At 38.0% G+C, this 19365-nt stretch overlaps 1 protein-coding gene across 2 annotated transcripts; it reads left to right on the top strand.

Annotated features, from left to right (window-relative positions):
• The first annotated feature begins 238 nt into the window (after positions 1-238).
• Positions 239-12927, top strand: LOC103669129 (NKG2-A/NKG2-B type II integral membrane protein). 2 transcript variants are annotated; one of them, XR_005837859.1, is made up of 7 exons: positions 239-479; positions 867-944; positions 1432-1485; positions 2016-2158; positions 10246-10343; positions 10578-11518; positions 12776-12927. XR_005837859.1 is itself a non-coding variant. In XM_008697444.2 (6 exons), the coding sequence occupies exons 1-6, from the start codon at positions 293-295 to the stop codon at positions 10702-10704; spliced, it is 687 nt and encodes a 228-aa protein (XP_008695666.2). In that variant the 5' UTR covers positions 239-292; the 3' UTR covers positions 10705-12081. The 2 variants fall into 2 exon arrangements, 1 of the variants encoding a protein (XP_008695666.2); XM_008697444.2 differs by lacking the exon at positions 12776-12927 and having other exon boundaries at positions 10578-12081.
• Positions 12928-19365: the final 6438 nt, after the last annotated feature.

Raw genomic sequence — 19365 nt, 5'->3', positions numbered from 1 at the left:
TATTCATGAATGTCTTTCTCTTTCACTAATGTATTGCTTTACCTATTCCAACCAATATTATTGTGTTAAATGCAGAATATCATTGTAAAACCACTTATTCTATCATAAAATGCTTCTTCAAAACTCTAAGGAAACTAGTACCAGATTTACATTGTTTCAACCGCAGATGAACTCATTCACCCCACACTCCACCCAGTGTGACTGCCCTAGAAAACTTGTCATTACATACACGATTCATCGAGTCCTTCAGTACCGTTCCGTTCACTGTGCCTGACACTGTTCAGCTGCAGAGATGAATAACCAAGGAGTTACCTATGCAGAACTTAATATTGTCAAGAACTCGAAAAGACAGCAAAGGAAAGCTAAGGGCACTAAAAGTTCCACTTCAGTAACTGAGCAGGAAATAACCTATGCAGAATTAAATCTTCAAACTGCTTCTCAGGATCTTCAAGGGAATGGCAAGAACTCCCACTGCAAAGGTAAAACATTTAATATATACTCGGTATAAGCTGCACTATGATGTGCGGTTGGCATGCAGGGGTGCAGAAAATGAGTAGGGAATGATCTCCCGTATTTTTCATTTGTGATGATCAGAGCATGAAGTAAAAGTACGGTATTGTAATTGAAATCTGAGGACTAATTGTTCAGGCATTGTTGTAATTAGTCTTCACCAACATCATTGCAAATGCAATGGTATATTCTGAGAGAAGATTGCAATGGTAGATATGGGTTTGGGGTCCAAATTTTTATATGTGACTCCCTGAGCATCGTTGGTTCTCTTGGATGTAAATTTCTTAAAGGATTGTTTCTGCCGGTCCTTTTTCAGTGTTTTCATTTCTCTTCCTACTATTTACCTTCATGTCCAGGAAAGCTCATTGCTGAGATCCTGGGAATCATCTGTCTTGTCTTGATGTCCACTGTGGTCACAATAGCTGTTATTCCCTGTAAGTAAATGTTGGAATGACTACAAGGAAATTTTTCGCCTTAATGATCATCAGTGCCTCAAAATATCGTGTAACATTATGGAATTGTATTATCTCATTTTAATGCATATATGTTCTTAGTTTGGAATGGGTATTTTGAATTTGTCACATTAGAAATAACAATAATGGTAGTGTGTATTACAAATATGTTCAGATTTCATAACTCAAAGAAAAGTTATAGCGGAGACCTTATTGAGAAATGCACAAATTAATTCTTGAGATTGTGTAAACCAAATACTACAAGAAGTGGTGAGATTTGGTTCTTTGGACTTTCAAAATATCTTCCCCCACATGTTCATTACTTCATTAACTACTTCCTGGTAAATCAATTTTATTACAGAATTTTCTAATTCTAAACAATACCCCAAATTTCAAACTAAGAAACTCACATCATGAATTATTTAGTTTAGTATTAAGTTTTTAATGATGATTGCTTTAATTTTTCTAGTTACTGAAGGACCGGAGCAGAACCAAACATCCGTGGAAACAAGGATCCAGAAACGTACATCATTTTCAAAGTTCTGATATTAGTATAGTTTCTATTTTATCTCTATCTTGGGCTAGGAAAAGATGATAATATATTCTTTTGAGGAAAATAAATTAGAAAATCATCTAATAAACTTTCAGAAATAATGATTATAGGAGAGTGGTACTTCTAATGTAACAATCTGAGGAAATACTCAAATCCCCATGTCCATTGTTACACATTGTCTCAAATTTCCTCCTGCTATAACATGATAAGAGATATCATTTTACTATTCTAAATAGTGGTTTCGTTCAGTGACTCTCAGGACATGTAGAGATGGATATTTTTATGTGTTTGCTATATATGAGCACATATGTTAGGGAATGATAGGCTAACCATTCTCTGTTGAGTGTGTGTAAGCATATTTTGTTCTATTTAATTCACCCTGTGAGTGTACATGGCTATGTTAAGCACACATATGTGTATACATACGCGAGTATGTAAATGAATTTGAATTTGTTAATATTCAAGGTTCGTTTGGATAATATCTCCTAATCTTTCTCCAGCTTATCACTGTTGTCCAAAAGAGTGGCTTGTGCATTCTAACAATTGCTATTACATCAGCACTGAAAAAAAAACGTGGAATGAGAGTTCAATGTCCTGTGCTATTAAGAACTCTAACCTGCTCTCCATAGATGAAGAGGACATGGTAAGATTTCAAATGTTTCCAGTCCTTGTCCTATTTTGGATATGAGCTCTTTTCTGAGTTTATAAGATGCAAATAGATTTTTGACTCTGTGACTTGCTTTTTTACTCCGAAGTTGGAGTCTTTTAATGAGAAAATGTATTAATGTTACTCTAGTCCAATTTGTCATTTTGGTGATTGTTTTAGACCTACTTCAGAAGTTAGTCAAAGTACACGAATATAATTTCCTGTTACGCTCTAGGATTTATGTGTTTTTCTTTATTTCTTTATTTCTTCATTTTTTAACTTTTAAATAGAGTTTATAACCCATTGGGAATTCATTTTTTGTGATGCTGTTTGTGATGCTGTGAGATAAAATTCAAGGATACACTTTTCTGCATCATCACCTAACTGATGGAGTATAATTTATACCAAAGTAGATCTTTTCTTCATAAGTAACTTTAGATATATAAACATATATATGTCATATATGCTCTAATCTGCTTTATATAAAATAAAATAGATATTAGATGTCTTTATACAGATAATCATATATACACATATCACAGTCTACACTCTATCACAATCCACAGCACTTTAAGTAAAATATAGAGACTTACCTTCCTTTACTGTGTCTTATTTATAATTTTCCTAAATATCTCTCTACTTACATTGAAAATCACATGGATGTTAAAATTTCACTTCAACTGATAATTTTGCTTCAACTATCAAACAATTTAAACAACACAAGAGGTGAAGGGAAGTCCATTAGACCTAATGATAGCTTTATTCTTTCTTTTGTTCTCTTTTATCTTTTAATTTTTTTTTTAAGATTTTATTTATTTATTTGACAGAGAGAGAGACAGCCAGCAAGAGAGGGAACATAGGCAGGGGGAGTGGGAGAGGAAGAGGCAGGCTCCCAGCGGAGGAGCCTGATGCGGGGCTCCATCCCAGGACTCTGGGATCACGACCTGAGCCGAAGGCAGACGCTTAACAACTGAGCCACCCAGGCGCCCCTATCTTTTAATTTCTGCTTAGATAATCCCCCTTAGCAGTTCTTTCAGAGTGGGTCTGGTGGTGACACATTTTCATAGTTTTTCTTTGTTGCAGGATGTCTTGATTTCCCCTCCATTCCTGAGTGATGTTTTTGTATGAGAGTCAATGGGTGTTTATTGGAATAATGAATTCAGGGTCTAAAAATTTTGTTTTCCTAGCATGCCTTATTCTCATTATTTTGACTGGAGAGAAAAAATATTTTGGGGACTTTTGTCTGTCCCCGTTGGTGTCTATGGGTTGCCAGCCTCTCTGGCATCAGTCTGGGCTATGTGAGGTAAAGAGAAATTCCAGGGCGCTCACTGCCATGTCATTCCTGGGTCTGGAATGCCTGCTTCTGTCAACACCATCTTTCTGAATCTTCTTATAATGTCTTGTATGTAATGTCCAGGGGTTTTGGCTCTATTTGTTGGGAAGAATAGCAAAAAGTTTATCTTCTCTATCTTTCCAGAACAGGAAGTTGATTTGCAGTGGTTTTAACTTGAATGTTCCTAAAACTAATAGTGTCGAGCATCTTTTCCTGTACTTATTTGCCATCCATAGATGTTTTTTGATGAAGTTAACTATTGAAATATCTTGGTTTTGTTTGTTTGTGTGTTTTTGTATTTTGAGAATTCTTTATGTATGCAGGCAGCAAGTCTTTTATTAGATGTATGACTTGTAAATATTTCCTCTGAAGTCTATGATTTAGCTTTCTTTTTTCTTCAAAGCATAGAAATTGTCCTGATGAACTATACTTCATCAGTTTCTTCTTATATGGATCATGCTTTTGGTATTCTATCTAAGAAACCTCCGGCCCACTTTAAGTAATGTTATATATATATATATATATATATATATATATACCCTTGAAATTTTATAGTTTACATTTATGTATGAGCAATTTTTAGCATTAGCATTTTATATACTATAAGGTATATAAATATTAATATTATTTGATACTAATTGTTTCCAAAACAATTTCATTTTTTTCTTTCCTTTTTCAAGTTTTCATTTTAATTCCAGTTAGTTAACATATAAAGCATATTAGTTTCAGGTGTAGAATTTAATGACTCATCACTTACAAACAATACCCACAGCTCATCCACAACATTTGTTGAAAAGATCTTACTTCCTCCACTAACTGACTTTGCATCCTTCTTGAAATCTCCATTCCATATATATGTGGGTATATTTTGCACTATCTAATCTGTTTCATTAACCTCATTATGTATTTTTATGTCAATTTCATACTTAAAAAACCATCCTTTGTGCAAACAGTACATTCATTGTGGTTCTCTTTCAGAGTTATCATACTGCCCTTGGATATTAGGGTATTGATCCATTTGGTGCTACCTTGAGTTATTCGACTATACATGCATCGTAATCACCTTTCAGCTAAATATGTTTATCATTTCTTCCTTCTATAACTTTAATTGGCTCTTCTCTATTCAGCTCCTTGAGAAGGAAGCTACTCAGCCCATGTGTTTATAACATTCTTCCTTTTGAGTATAAGTGACAAAACTACAGAGCAGGCTGTGAAATGGGAGCTGAAAGTGCATCTGGGGATGCAGCAGGACAGTACCACCAATGAGGACTCAGAGTCCTGCTATGGATCCTATGAGATGGGACTCAAGGCTGTGGGAGCTTGGCTCTAGCAATGATGGGTCAGAACCTTGAGCTGCCATAGGTGAAAGAAAGTGTCCACGCAGCAGCAACCTGGTGTTAGCAATGGCAGTTCAGAATCCAGGCCTGGGAGTGGGGTTCAGGGCAGCAGGAGCACCCTTTACAGTGAAGACCCAGAGTCACGACATGGATCCCAGTGGGAGGGGCACAGGGAAGCAGCAACATGCACCACTAGAGGCAATCAAAGCATGTCTTATGACCTGGGGGGGGGGGGGCAGCGTTCAGGCCAGCAGATGCTGCCCTGGTAATGTTACATCAAAGCCCCAACCTGGGACCAGGGGTGGCCAAACATCAGAGACAGCTCTCATATTGTATATGGTGAGGTGCAATGCTGCCCAGTCCCTAAGAGCAGCAACTGGGGCCCCTAAAGGCCAGTCTCCCCACAGCAACCGCTCCAGCCTCTGGGAGTAGATGCAGGGGGTGGGGGCACTCTGTGCTGCTCCATCAAGCGGGATCAGCATTAGTGGGCGACTCTGTTGCAAAAGCTGTCGATGTCCACAAAGGTAAAGCTTGCTGGGTTCTCCTGTTCCTCTTCTCTCCATGTGGGACTCCCTCTGAGTGAATTCCTCCAGGTGCAGAGCCGCTCTCAACTGGAGGTTTGGGTCATGCAGGTAAAATGCTTTCTTTACTTTATTTAGCAATCCTGGATTTTTTAGCTCCCCCAGGTTTTTGATGCTTCTTTGTTTTTTGGCTTTTTTTTCTTTTTTTAATTTTTTAAATTCAATTTAATTAACATATTGCTATTAGTGTCAGAGGAAGAATCCAGTGATTCCTCAGTTGCATACAACACCCAGTGTTGATCATTTCAAGTACCCTTCCTAGTGCCCATCATGCAGTTACCCCATCACCAAACCCATCTCCCCTCCAGCAATCCTCAGTCTGTTTCCCATAGTTAAGAGGTATTATGGTTTTCGTCCCTCTCTGTTTTCATATTATTTTATTTTTCCTTCCTTCCCCTATATTTATCTGTCTCGTTTCTTAAATTCCACATACAAGTGAAATCATATGGTATTTGTCTTTTTCTGACTTATTTCGCTTAGCATAATACACTCTAGTTCCATCCATGTTGTAGCAAATGGTAAGATTTCCTTCTTTTTCTTTCTTTCTGATGGCTGAGTAATATTCCATCTCATATATAAATACCTCTTCTTTATCCATTCATCTGTTGATGGATATCTGGGCTCTTTCCATATTTTGGCTTTTGCAGAACTATAAACATTGCTTCTATAAACATGGAGGACAAGCACCTTTTCGAATCACTGTGTTTGTATGCTTTGGGCAAATACCCAGGAATGCAATTGATGGGTCATAGAGTAGTTCTATTTTTAACTTTTGGAGGAAATCTTCATACTGTTTTTAAAAATGGCTGTACCAATTTGCATTCCCACCAACAGGTTGCATTCCCACCAACCCTCTTTTTCCACATCCTCACCAACATTTCTTGTTTCCTGTGTTGTTAATTTTAGCCATTCTGACCAGTGTGAGGTGATATGTCATGGTGGTTTTGATCTGTATTTCACTCATGCTGAGTGATGTTGAACATTTTTTCATATGTCTGTCGGCTATTTGTATGTCTTCTTTGGAGAAATATCTGTTCATGTCTTCTGCCCATTTCTTGACCGGATTTTTGTCTTTGGGGTGTTGAGTATGGTAAGTTTTTTTAAAGATTTTGGATGCTGATGATTCTTTGTTATCTAGAGCGTTCCCTGAGCCATTTTTATTTTGAAGTTGTTTGGTTATTGTTCTTACGGTTTTTTGTGGGGTAATGACCATTGGGAACTTCTACCCTCCATCTTGCTGATGGCACTCTTCACACATATATTATTAACTGGTGGCCATCTACTTCAAATTAATTCTGACTTCTGATAAAATACATTGAATTACCACTAACATAGCTCTTTTCCCCAATTATTACATGTATGCTAAAATTTTTCAAAAATTTGTTTTATGTCACTTTGCTTTTATGAAAGTCTCAGTATTTGCTGAACAAAAGAAATCTGAAGGGGATTTTTGGTTTATGAAAGAAAGGTGAAGAGCGAGAACTGTGTTCAGTGCTAGGTTTGCTGTTACAGAGGTAGTGCATGCCCTAAACAGTGAGGGTCACCCTGTCAGGTTCCTTCCTCAGAAACTGTACTCAGCATCCCAGTATCAAGTGTAGCTTTCAACCGTGTTTTTGAAGGTTTATGCTTCAGCTCTGTTTATTGTGTTTATCCATTAATAAGATGTGTCTTAAGGTATCAGAAAAGCCTAGGAGAAGCTATCTTTGGGTCAGGGAATGCTCGACAAATTTTCCATATAAATTAACGGTAATTGCTTCTTCAATTTACATCATTTCAGCTCAGGAAAAAGTTTCCTAGGAGCACTCTGCTTTCAGATAGAGCGGGAAACCTGTACTTTCAACCATGTCACACTGAAGCCAGCTGAAACACCCATCGTGCATGTCTTTTCCTACACTGTGTTCATGATGTCACTCTCTCACTTCCAATATCCCTCAGTGGAGTGATTCATTTGCTACCATTGATAAGCCTATAGTGACAACCTTTAGCACCCAAAGTCCATAGTGTACTTTAAAGTTTGCTCTCAATATTGTGCATTTTATGAATTTGGAGAAATATGTAAAGACATATATCAACAATTATGGAGTTAGAAAGGATATTTCACTGCCTTAAAAATCCTCTGTGCCCCACCTATCCATCCTTCCTTCCCCGCTAAACCCTGTCAACCACTGATCTTTTTACTGTCTGTATAGTTTCCTTTTCTCCAGACTGCATATAGTGGAAATCATACACTACCTCACCTCTTACATTACATTTAACTATATCATGTATCTTCATCAACTTAAAGCATACAGTTTAGAGGGCTAGCTATAACATTGTTGCCAATAGACCTCTAGAATATTTTCACCTTGTAAAACTGGAACTCAATACTCATTGAACAATAATTCCCCTCCTCCACTTTCCCCTCAAGGCTGAGTCATCACCATTCTCCTTCTTATCAGTTTCACTATTAAAATACTTCACATAAATGGGAGCATACGCTTTTGGGTGTGTATATGTGTGTGTGACTGACTTATTTCTGTTAGCATAATATCCTGGAATTTCATCCATGTTGTAGCATGTTACAGGCTTTCCTTCCTTTTCAAGGCTAAAAATATTGCATTGTTATATGCATACTGTTTTCTTAATCCGTCCATCCACCAGTGGACATGCGGGCTGCTTCTACCACTTGGCTCTTGTGAATAATGCTGCAGTGCGCATGGGTGGACAGTTATCTCTTTGAAATCTTGCTTTCAATTCTTTTATGTATTTTCCAACACGTGGAATGGCTGGTTCAAACATCACTGTAGTTTTAACTTTTTGAAGAAGCTCCATACTCTTCTTCGTAATTGCTGACCAATTTACATTCCCAACAGCAGTGTACAAGTGTGTTCTCAAGGGATCTTCAGTCATTTCAGTATGATGTCCTGAGATGTGAATTTCTTTTTTTTAACTTCTTTTTTTTTAAGATTTATTTATTTATTTATTTATTTATTTATTTATTTATTTATTTTTGCAAGAGAGAGAGACAGAGAGCACGCACCAGCATAAGCAAGGGGAGGGGCAGAGGCAGAAGCAGACTCTGCTGAGCAGGGAGCCCGATGCGGGACTTGATCCCAGGACCCCGGGATCATGACCTGAGCCAAAGGCAGATGCTTAACCGACTGAGCCGCCCAGGCGCCAGAGATGGGGTTTCCATGTGCACATCTCTTAGTTTGCTAAAACTCTAAGGTCTATAAATGTTTATAAATGATAGAGGTTGTTCATACATTGTGACTTAAGGTTGATTTTCTGAGGTTTTTTCTGCCTCTCTTCTTCTCAGATTGTATTTAGAACTATGCCTGTTTTCCTGATAGTGTTTGAAGGTTTCTGAACTCTGTTAATTTTTCTTTCTCATGCTGTGGGGTGAATAAATACTCTTACTCTTTTTTCAATTTCATCAATTTTTTGCTCTGCATCTCAAATTTTCTGTAGAGCCAATTTATTGAATTTTTAATTTCTGATATGTATAAAGCAAGAATTTCTCTGTGGTCTATTCATATAGTTTTATTTCTCTGTTCATAAATCCTACTCACTACATTGCTGCCATCATATTTTCATTTAATTATTTGAACAAAATTTTATATAATTTACATATATATGTATGCTTATAAATATATATATTACTTAAAACTACTTCTTTCTTTTCCCAGTAAAAGTTTCTATTGACCTGTTTTTTTCCTTTAATGCAGAAGACGTTTTCCAGTTGCTTTTCAAGGATTTTTTTTTGTAGACGTTCTTGACAATATTGTTCAATAAACATGCATTCTCTTTGATTTTTCATAGATTTATTATGTTTTGTAAGTTGCATAAACTTTACTGAAGAATCTTCTCCTCTGAAGTTGGCCTTCTGATATTTTCATTCAGACTTCCCAAATTCTTATTGTTTAATTTTTTTTTCTTTTTTTAGCCTATCTTGGGTATGATCCTTGTGATTTTGAAGGTTAAATGTCGCTCACTAATTCTTTTAAAAGTCTGTGTTTGACACTGCAAGTCAGTTGGGCTTTCACCCTCTGCCGTGTGGTGTGTGTGTGTGTGTGTGTGTGTGTGTGTGTGTGTGTGTGTGAGGGGAGTGCTCATAAATTTATTAGCAGTTCTCAAGTCTCTTTCAGCTTTCACTTTCTACTGGGTTCATCTTGGTCTCCTCTACCTATACACATATTTTCCCCCTCTGCCAAGAGTGTGTAGAGAGTTCATGCCAACTCTTCTGTTGTATTTTCCCTTACAGTAACTTCCCATTGTATTTATGGGAGTCAGAGCCCTTGACACAAAGACTACAAGCTCTGACTAATAAAAGCCTGAGTTTTCCTCAGTTTTGCTCGGTCATAAAATATGACCGAGCAAAATTAGCACTTTGAGCTGGAAAATCAATGGACTATTTTGCCCCCTTCCCAACTTCTAATCAAATATGCCCTGTGGACCAGCACCATTGCTATTTGCAGCTTTTCCAAATGTAAAATTTACAATTCTTCTTGATCCCTGAGCTAGGGTGACAGGGGGAGAGGCATAGGAACTGTCCTACACAAGAAAATTACAAGGTGCTGCTTCTTACTTGAATCTCGAGGACTTTTTCCAATGTAAATATTTCACAAAGTACTTTTAACCTTTTGTCACTTATCAGAAACCCCAAATTGTTATCTTTGTCAGTTTCTCCTCCTTCCTAGTCCTAGTAAGATACTTTTGCAGTGTGTCCAGTGTGATACAAAATAGATAGACAGATACTATAAAGTCAGAAAGAATTAACTTTATTGTTACTACAAAATTCAAATGAGTATAAGAGCTTCTCTTTGACTTCTAATAAAATCTGCTTTCTCATAGTATTTGTTGAACTTCTTCATTCGTTCTTCATGGGTTAAAATCTCTAAGAGTAATACTTCATCCGTGTGGCCAAAAGGCTTAACTTTCTTCTCCAAAACGTAAGTTTCTTGAGAATGTTTATATTTTATGACTTAAAAGAATTAATCTTACATGGAAAAACATTAAAATGTGAATAATTAGATGAACACAAATGTTGTAGTGTTTTCATAGAACAGTGACAAGGGAAATATTTAGATGTTGATATATCACTATTAGTCGAAATAAATTATTTATCCATCAAAATATTATGGTATGTATTACTAAATTAATGAGATGTAATTTCTGTATTTCAGATCATCAGTATTTTCAGAGAGTGACAAGAATTGTCCATTTTTCATCGTCGATTCAAACATAGTTTCTCATGAATCCTGCTTAGAATTAAAACCGTATGTTTGTAAGCACCAGGCATTCGTTACCTAATTTGGTATAATGTTCTGTCACCATCTAAAGAACTATCTCTCGTTTCTTCTGAAGCCATATAATTGCTTTCTCAGAATATTTTTAAGATGTTATTTTTAGAGCAATTTTCACAACAAAATTAAGAGGAAGGTACAATTGCCCCTGTCCACACACGTGATGGCCTCTCCTGTCATCAGCAGCACTCACTAGCATGGTTCCTTTGTTACAAGGATGAACCTGCAGTGATGCTTCATAATCTCCCAAAGTCCAAAGCGTACCTGAGCCTCCACCCTTCGTGTTGGTGTCATACTAATCTAAAGCATAAATACTCAGGTACATAGCATTTCTCAAGCTTTTGCCATTTATTAAAATGAATTCTGCTTAAATTACAAATCATAATATCAAACACTGTTTTTGTAAGTTCCTCGATAAGGTGAAAATTTCTACTAAGAATTCCAAATGAATAGATTTGTCCTAGCGCTTAAAGGGGTTACAAATGAGGGTTGAACAATTGAGGGTGGCAAGGTTATGAGTCAGGATTGAGTCAGGATTGAGTCAGGACACAAAAACCAAGGGAAGTCTGAGGTAAAACAAATTATCGTCTATTTGTAAGGGAAAGCCTACTAAGAGAAAAGGCTACTAAGATAAAATTATCAGAATACATTAGGATGAATGGAGAGTACCCAAGGGAGAGATCACTGGGAAGCCTGGTCTACTCTCTGAAGACGGGATTTAGATGTCATTGAAGACAATGCGGCTACATACGGCATCATGGCAGACATGTTCACGGCATCGGCCTGGGACAGAGGAATTCCACCGTCTACACCTGAACTGGGTGAGGATGGATCTCAAGTTGTGACTGGCAGGCAGGAAGAACTCCCTGCCACCCTATTAGGAGACACAGTGCAGAGGGCAGGAAGCTTTGACTGCTTCTGGCCACCAAACTTCTGGAGGTTGAATACACAGGACTTCCTGCTGCATGCAGCTGGCAACCAAGCCCCAGAGGCCAAATACCCTGAAAACACCATGAAAACAGGAAGAAGAGCCCTTTTTGCTGCAGTGTCTCTCCATTGCCTTTTTTTCTTTTTATTTTAGAATTTTTATTTTACTTTATTTTATTTTCATCACCCATTTACCCCATCCCTCCACCCATCTCCCTTCTGTAACCCTCAGTTTGGTTCCTGGAGTCCAGTGTCGTCACTGTTTGTCTCCCTCTCTGATTTCTTCCCATTCAGTTTTCCCTCCCTTCCGCTCTGGCCCTCCGCACTCTTCCTTGTGTTCCACATCTGAGTGAAACCATATGATAATTGTCTTTCTCTGCTTGACTTATTTTACTTAATCCCCTCCAGTTCTATCCATGTCGATGCAAATAGTGTGTATTCATCCTTTCTGATGGCTGAATAATATTCCATCATATACATGAACCACATCTTCTTTATCCATTCATCTGTTGAAGAACATCTCAGCTCCTTCCACAGTTTGGCTATTGTGGACATTGCTTCTATGAACATTGGGGTTCATGTGCCCCTTCTTTTCACTATGTCTGTATCTTTGGGATAAACACCTAGTAATGCAATTGCTGGTAGCTCTGTTTTTAACATCTTGAGGAACCTCCATACTGTTTTCCAGAGGGTCTGTAACAGCTTGCATTTCCACCAACAGTAGAAGAGTGTTCCCCTTTCTCCACATCCTCACCAACACTTGTTGTTTCCTGTCTTGTTAATTTTTGCCATTCTAGCTGGTGGAAGGTAGTATCTCATTGTGGTTTTGATTTGTATTTCCCTGATGGCTAGTGATGTTGCAGATTTCCTCATGTGCCTGTTGGACATTTGTATGTCTTCTTTGGAGAAGTGTCTGTTCATGTCTTCTTCTCATTTCTTGACTGGATTATTTGTCTTTTGGGTGTTGAGTTTGAGAAGTGCTTTATAGATCTTAGATACCAACCCTTTATCTGATATGTCATTTGCATATATCTTCTCCCATTCCGTGGGTTGCTCTTAGTTTTGTTGATTGTTTTCTTTGCTGTGCAAAAGCCTTTTATCTTGATGAAGTCCTGAAAGTTCATTTTTGCTTCTGTTTCCCTTGCCTTTAGAGACATGTCCTGAAAGAGATCACTGTGGCCGATGTAGAAGAGGTTACTGCCTATGTTCTTCTCTAGGATTTTGATGGATTCTTGTCTCACATTTAAGGCTTTCATCCATTTTGAGTTTATCTCTGTGTATGGTGTAAGAGAATGGTCCAGCTTCATTCCTCTGCCTGTAGCTGACCATTTTCCCAGCACCATTTTTCCATTGAATATTCTTTGCTGATTTGTTGAAGATTAGTTGACCATGGAGTAGAGGGTCCATTTCTGGGGTCTCTATTCTGTTCCATTGATCTATGTGTCTGTTTTTGTGCCAATACCATGCTGTTTTGATGATTGTACTTTTGTAGTATAGCTTGATGTCAGGCATTGTGATGCCCCCCAGCTTTGGTTTTCTTTTTCAACAATCCCCTGGTGATTCAGGGTCTTTTCTGGTTCCATACAAATTATAGGATTGTTTGTTCCACTGCCTTTTATCCATATAACTCGACCTCATGTGAGCTGACAGGAGAAAAAAGTTTATAGACCTAGCTCCATTACCTGAGAACAGGGCAATGAGGGATCCATTTGGAGCTGAATGTACTAATTGGTTAACAGGCATTCAGGGTTATCATGCAACAACCACAGGGTTGCTCTAGAAGAGCCATTCACATATGCTCCACGTCCTCAGAGAATGGAACCAAAGTTTATCTTCAGAATCTGTTTTAGTGCAACTCTATGAAAGGTTAGGTTCCTTATTTAGTAGAGATAGGTTTTTCATCGAATAATAACCAGTGTCCTTTGACACTTTTTCTTGTGTATTGTTTTCCTCACCTGGATTCCAGATATATTGGAAGAGATCTTGTTTTATTAAATTCTTCACATCACCTCCTCTGTCATGTTACTACCATGTTAAAAATACTTTTCAGTGAAAATAAATTCTTAAAAGTGAAGAAAATGAGAATTAAAAGTATAAAGATATTTGTGTGGAGCAAACAGCTAGTGATTCCCAGAATTCAGTACAAAATTTAATACTTTGGTCATGATTTAGAGATATTTCTACCCTAATTCAATCATAATAGGGAGAGAGATTAAACTGGATAGTTATTTCTAAAATAAATTCATATTTTCTATACATTTATCTCTTTGAAGATAGATTCTTTATATTCTCTGTACTTATTCCTCATCCTTATTTAGAGAAATTATGTGAATATTCTAAATCAACTTCATATAATATGTAAGTGGCAACTGTAACTAATTGCTGATGTTGTGTTACAAACAATACAGGATTGCACGATGTTTAAAAATAAGCATTTATTTCTCAATTGCCAGTTTGTGGTTTGGCTGTGTTTTAGTTGATTGGAGCTGGGTGGTGTGAATTTGGCTCCAGCCTGCAGATTCAGCTAAGATTTTGTTTCCATATTTTATTCTTAGAAGAGTGGGCTACCTTGTGTATTCACTAGATCTCAGTCATTTCGACTGAAGAACTGGATGCTTCTGTGCCATCCCCTGTGACATGATGATGTAAATTGTAGTCACCCCATAGGGCTGATCTGAGGATCAATAACATAATGCCTGAAGATCCTTAAAATACAGCCTAACCACCAGCTGTTCTGGCTATCTGTGATCTCTTCATGGTTTACTTTACCAAATATTTAATAAAAGTCATTTGCCTAAAAAACCTATGCTCTGTAACTGTCTTCTTCTTTTCACCCCACAATAGCCAGGCATCAGATACATAATCTAACTTAACCAGTTTGATAATACACACTAAGCAGGAATAATTTTTTCTGGAGATGTATTTCATTTTTTGAAATCAAGTTGCAATTACTGTTTGTTCTGTTACCGATCTTGAACCCCAGTCTCCCCACCCAGTGTGTTATATGACATATGAAAATGCTGTCTCTTTTGGAATTGAAGAAATCTGAAAGGGATTATCAAAGTTTGACAAGGTAGCCTGTTCAGTTTCTAGATTTGGAATTTTGTTTCCTAGCAATTAATAGGCGTAAACTTAGGAATAAAATAAGTCATTAACATTTAAAAAGTGTTGCTCTGCCCTATGTTTTATGAGGCTCTTCCCTTATTTACAACCATTATTACTTTGTGGCTCCTCCTAAGGCTACATGTAAAAATTTACCTTCTGTAGCCCTAAATGCGCTGGATGGATAGAGTAACAATCCAATCAGAGAAGAGGAGCAAATATAATTTACAAAAGAGATCTATGTGATAACATGGAAATTATGACACATGTATAATTAGGATCTTTCAAGGAGAGGGAAACAATTGGAGTCATTTTTACTATGACTTTTTACTGCCAGCCATAGATTTCATTAAAGTTAAATGCCAAAAGAGTGAGTCTGTATTTTTACATTTAACAAAGGACATTACTTATACAAAAATATATAAATATTTAATTAAAAACAGCAATGTGTATAAACACAAGAATTATAGATATAAGCACCTCAATTTCAAAGGACAACACAGTGAATTTCACATCATTTGGCATCATTAATGAATGCTTTAAATGTTATAATCCTGTTATGTGGCTAATAGAGAAAAATAGATTTTTAATTTAGTTTATGAAAGTATAATAAAACATATTGAATCAGTCATAGAGCTAGCCTGCTTCAGCCATTGTTAAAAGGTTCAAGTATTGGTCCTGATTTCTATAACATAAAAATGGTTTTAAGTTCCACTTTCTAGGTTTTAGAAAGCTAAAGCTTGTTTATCCAAACTCAGTCTCCTAGAGATTATGGTATAAGTGAATATCCTTAGACGTTGTAAATAAACATTCCCCCTTTCCTTGGTACGAGATAACAAACGGAAGAGAATTCTGAGGTCAGTACTAAGACGGTGGAGCAGGAGGGTCCAGAGCTGACCTTCCGCTGCACTCAGCTCGTCTACAACTACATGTGCAGAATGACCTCAAGACTAGAACAGCTCCACACAGCTAAAGATACGAAGAAAAAGTCACAGCAAGAAGGGTAGAAAGGGCGAGACGTGGCCCGGTCTGGATCCACAACCCCAGTTTGGTGACCCACAACTGGCAGAGGTCTCGCAGGCACGGAGTCCTTGGTGAAGAGTGCGGGGATCAGTCTCTGCAGTGGGCATCCCCCCACCCTGAGGATCTGCACTGGCATGATGAGTCCCCATCACATGTGGCTTTGAAATTTAGCGGGTTTTACCAGCAGGAGCATTGAAAGTCAGTGGGGTTTAACTCTGGGAGAGCTCAAGGGTTATAGGAAAATAAGACTCTGCTCTGATAGGGCTCATAAAAACTCACTTGCACTGAGACCCAGCAGAGGGGCAGCAGTTTGAATAGTGCTTACCCATACGTGAAGATTTAATGACTACTTTTTGGGTGTGCGCCAGAGGCAGAAACAGAAGAGCTGCTGGGCACCATTTTTATTTCCTACCTTTTGCCTAGCTGCCCTTATGTTTTGGGTTCCAAGTCTCACAGTCTCCATCCACTTTTCTAGCACTGTTTACCCCAACTTGGCGTTTCCTAGCAGACCCACCTGCCCAACATTTGTGTCCTGGCAGATGCCCCTAAAGGGACTCCTGCCCTGCCACACCCCAAAGGCAACTTACACTGAGGCCAGTGAACCGCAAAGGGGCACCTGCCCCACCATACCTGGAAGAAGGCCTTGATCGGTATGGGTCACTGCCAAAGTGACTCCCACACCTCCACACCCACCAGGCAGGCTTAGCTGGATCTGGCACATCTGCAAATTGGATTATGGACCACCAAATCCAGTGGACCATCTCACCTGGGATCCATATCCCCCCAAAGGCTCCCATACTACCCCATTCAGTGGATGGCCTCACTAGGACTAGAATCCCTCCAAAGGAACTCCTGTGGTGGTTGCCCTTGCCCACCAGTATGCCTGCAATGTTTGTGGCCAAACCATACAGCCAGCGACACTAGGGACTCCTCCTGTCCAAAAGCATACCCTTAATATTTCTACCCAGGCCCCTCAATCAGCTGTGTCAGGTGCCAGCCCTTTCTAACAGTGTGACTAAGCAAATAAGAAAGAAGAAAAGAAAAAAAGAAAAACAAATAAACAAAAAAGCAAAAAAACTGAGACCCATTTATATTGCCTATAAGAGACTCACTTTATACATATACAGTCTGACAGTGAAAAGATGGGAAAAGATGTTCAACACACATGGAAAAGAAAAGAAAAAAAAGCTGGGTTAGCAATTCTTATATCACACAAGATAGACTTCGAAACAAAGACAATAACAAGAAACAATAAGGACCTCACATAATGATAAAGGAGTCAGTCCAATAAAAGGATATAATAATGGTAAATACCTATGCACCCAACATAGGAGCAACTAAACATATAAAAGTAGTATTAACATAAAAGGATAAATTGAGGGGTGCCTGGGTGGCTCAGTCAGTTAAGCATCTGCCTTTGGCTCAATCATGATCCTGGGGTCCAGGGATTGAGCCCTGCATCAGGCTCCCTGTTCAATGGGGAGTCTGCTCCTCCCTCTCCCTCTGCCCCCTCCCCACTTGTGTTTTTTCTGGCTAACCCTGCTCTCCCTCCCTTTCTCAGACACATAAATAATCTTTTTTTTAAAGATTTTTAAAATTTATTTTAGAGAGAGATAGCGATAGGGAGAGAGAGAGCATGAACAGAGGTGGGAAGAGATAGAAGCAGGCAGGTCCCCTGCTGAGCTGGGAGCCCGAGTGGGACTCCATCCCATGACCCTGAGATCATAACTTGAGCCCAAGGCTCACCCAGGTGTCCCAGTAAATAAAAAAATCTTTAAAAAAAAAAGATAAATTCTGGGACACGTGGGTGGTTCAGTTGGTTAAGCATCTGCCTTCAGCTCAGGTCATGATCCCAGGGTCCTGGGATCTAGTTCTGCTTCTTCTTCTGCCTGTTGCTCCCCTGCTCGTGCTCTCTCTCTCTCTGACAAATAAATAAATTTTTAAAAAGTGGATAAATTGACAGTAATACAATAATAATAGGGGACTTTAACGTCCCACATGTGTCAATGGATACATCATCAAGACACAATATCAATAAAGGAACATTGGACCAAATGAATTTAATAAATATGTATGGAACATTGTATCTAAAGCCAAAGGAATACACATTCTTTTTAAATGCACTTGGAATGTTTTCCAGAATAGATTACATGGAAGGCCACAGAACAAATCTCATTAAATTTAAAAAGATTAAAATCATCTTTTCTGACCACAATGGTACAGGCATCTAGAAATCAATTACAAGAATAAAAAACATCAATTAAAAAAGAACATGTGGAGGCTAAACTGCATGCTACTAAACAACCAATGAAGATATCAATGAGAAAATCTAAAAAACCTGGAGAAAAATGAAAAGGACATCCCAATGTTTCAAAATCTATGGGACACGGCAAAATCATTTCAAAGAGGAAAGCGTTAAGAGATACAGGCTTACCTCAACAAACAAGAAAAATATCAAATAAACAATTTATCCTTATACCTAAAGGAACTAGAAAAGGAAAAAAAATTAGAAAGAAAAAATAATAAAGATGAGAGTGGAAATAATTGAAAATAAGACTATAAAAACAATACAAGAGATCAATGAAACTAAGAGCTGCTTCTTTTAAAAAATATAGAATATTGATAAAACCTTAACCAGAATCGTCAGGAAGAAAAGAGTGAGGACCCAAATAAATACATTCAGAAATTAATAGAGGTAACTACATGACATAACTTAGAAATACAGAAGACCATAAGAGACTTACTGTGACCAATTATACGCCAACAAACTGGACAATCTAGAGGAAATGGACCAATTCTCAGAAATAAACAAATTTTCAAGATTGAATCAGGAATGAACAGAAAATCTAAGCAGACTAATTAATAGTAAAGAAATTGAATCAGTAATCAAAACACTGCCAACAAACACATATCCAGGACCAGATAGCTTCCCAACTGAATTCTACCAAACCTCTAAAAAAGACTTAATACCAGATACATGAAAAAATGCTCATCATTCAACATCTGGGAAATAGAAATCAAAACCACAATGAGATACTACCTCCCACCAGTCAGAATGGCTAAAATGAACAACTCAGGAACAGCAGATGTTGGAGGGAATGCAGAGAAAGGGGAAGCCTCTTGGGCTGCCTGGGTGGCTCAGTTTGTTAAGTGTCTGTCTTCAGCTCAGGTCATCGATCCCCACATCAGGTTCCCTCCTGAGTGAGGAGCCTGCTTCTCCCTCTGCCCCTCCCCTCCATTTGTGCTCTCTTCCTGGCTCTCTCTTTCTCTCTCAAACAAATAATTTTTTTTAAAAAAAAGGGAAATCCCATTACACTGTTGGTGGGAATGCAAACTGGTGCAAACTGATTTGGGGAAAATCCAGTATGGATTTTCCTCAAAAAGTTAAACATAGAACTGCCCTATGACCCAGCAATTGCACTATGTATTTATCCAGAGGACACAAAAAATAGTGATTTAAAGGGGCCCATGCACCCCAGGGTTTATAGAAATGATGTCCACAATTTCCAATATGTGGAAAGAGCCCAGATGTCCATCAACAGATGAATGAATAAAGAGGTTGTATAGATTGATAGATGATTGATAGATAGATGATAGATAGATAGATAGATAGATA

This window comes from Ursus maritimus, unplaced genomic scaffold, assembly GCF_017311325.1.
Source record: "Ursus maritimus isolate PB19 unplaced genomic scaffold, ASM1731132v1 scaffold_26, whole genome shotgun sequence".
Lineage (NCBI taxonomy): Eukaryota > Metazoa > Chordata > Mammalia > Carnivora > Ursidae > Ursus > Ursus maritimus.
The sequence above is the reverse complement of the archived record's forward strand: the minus strand, read 5'-3'. Positions and strand labels throughout refer to the sequence as shown.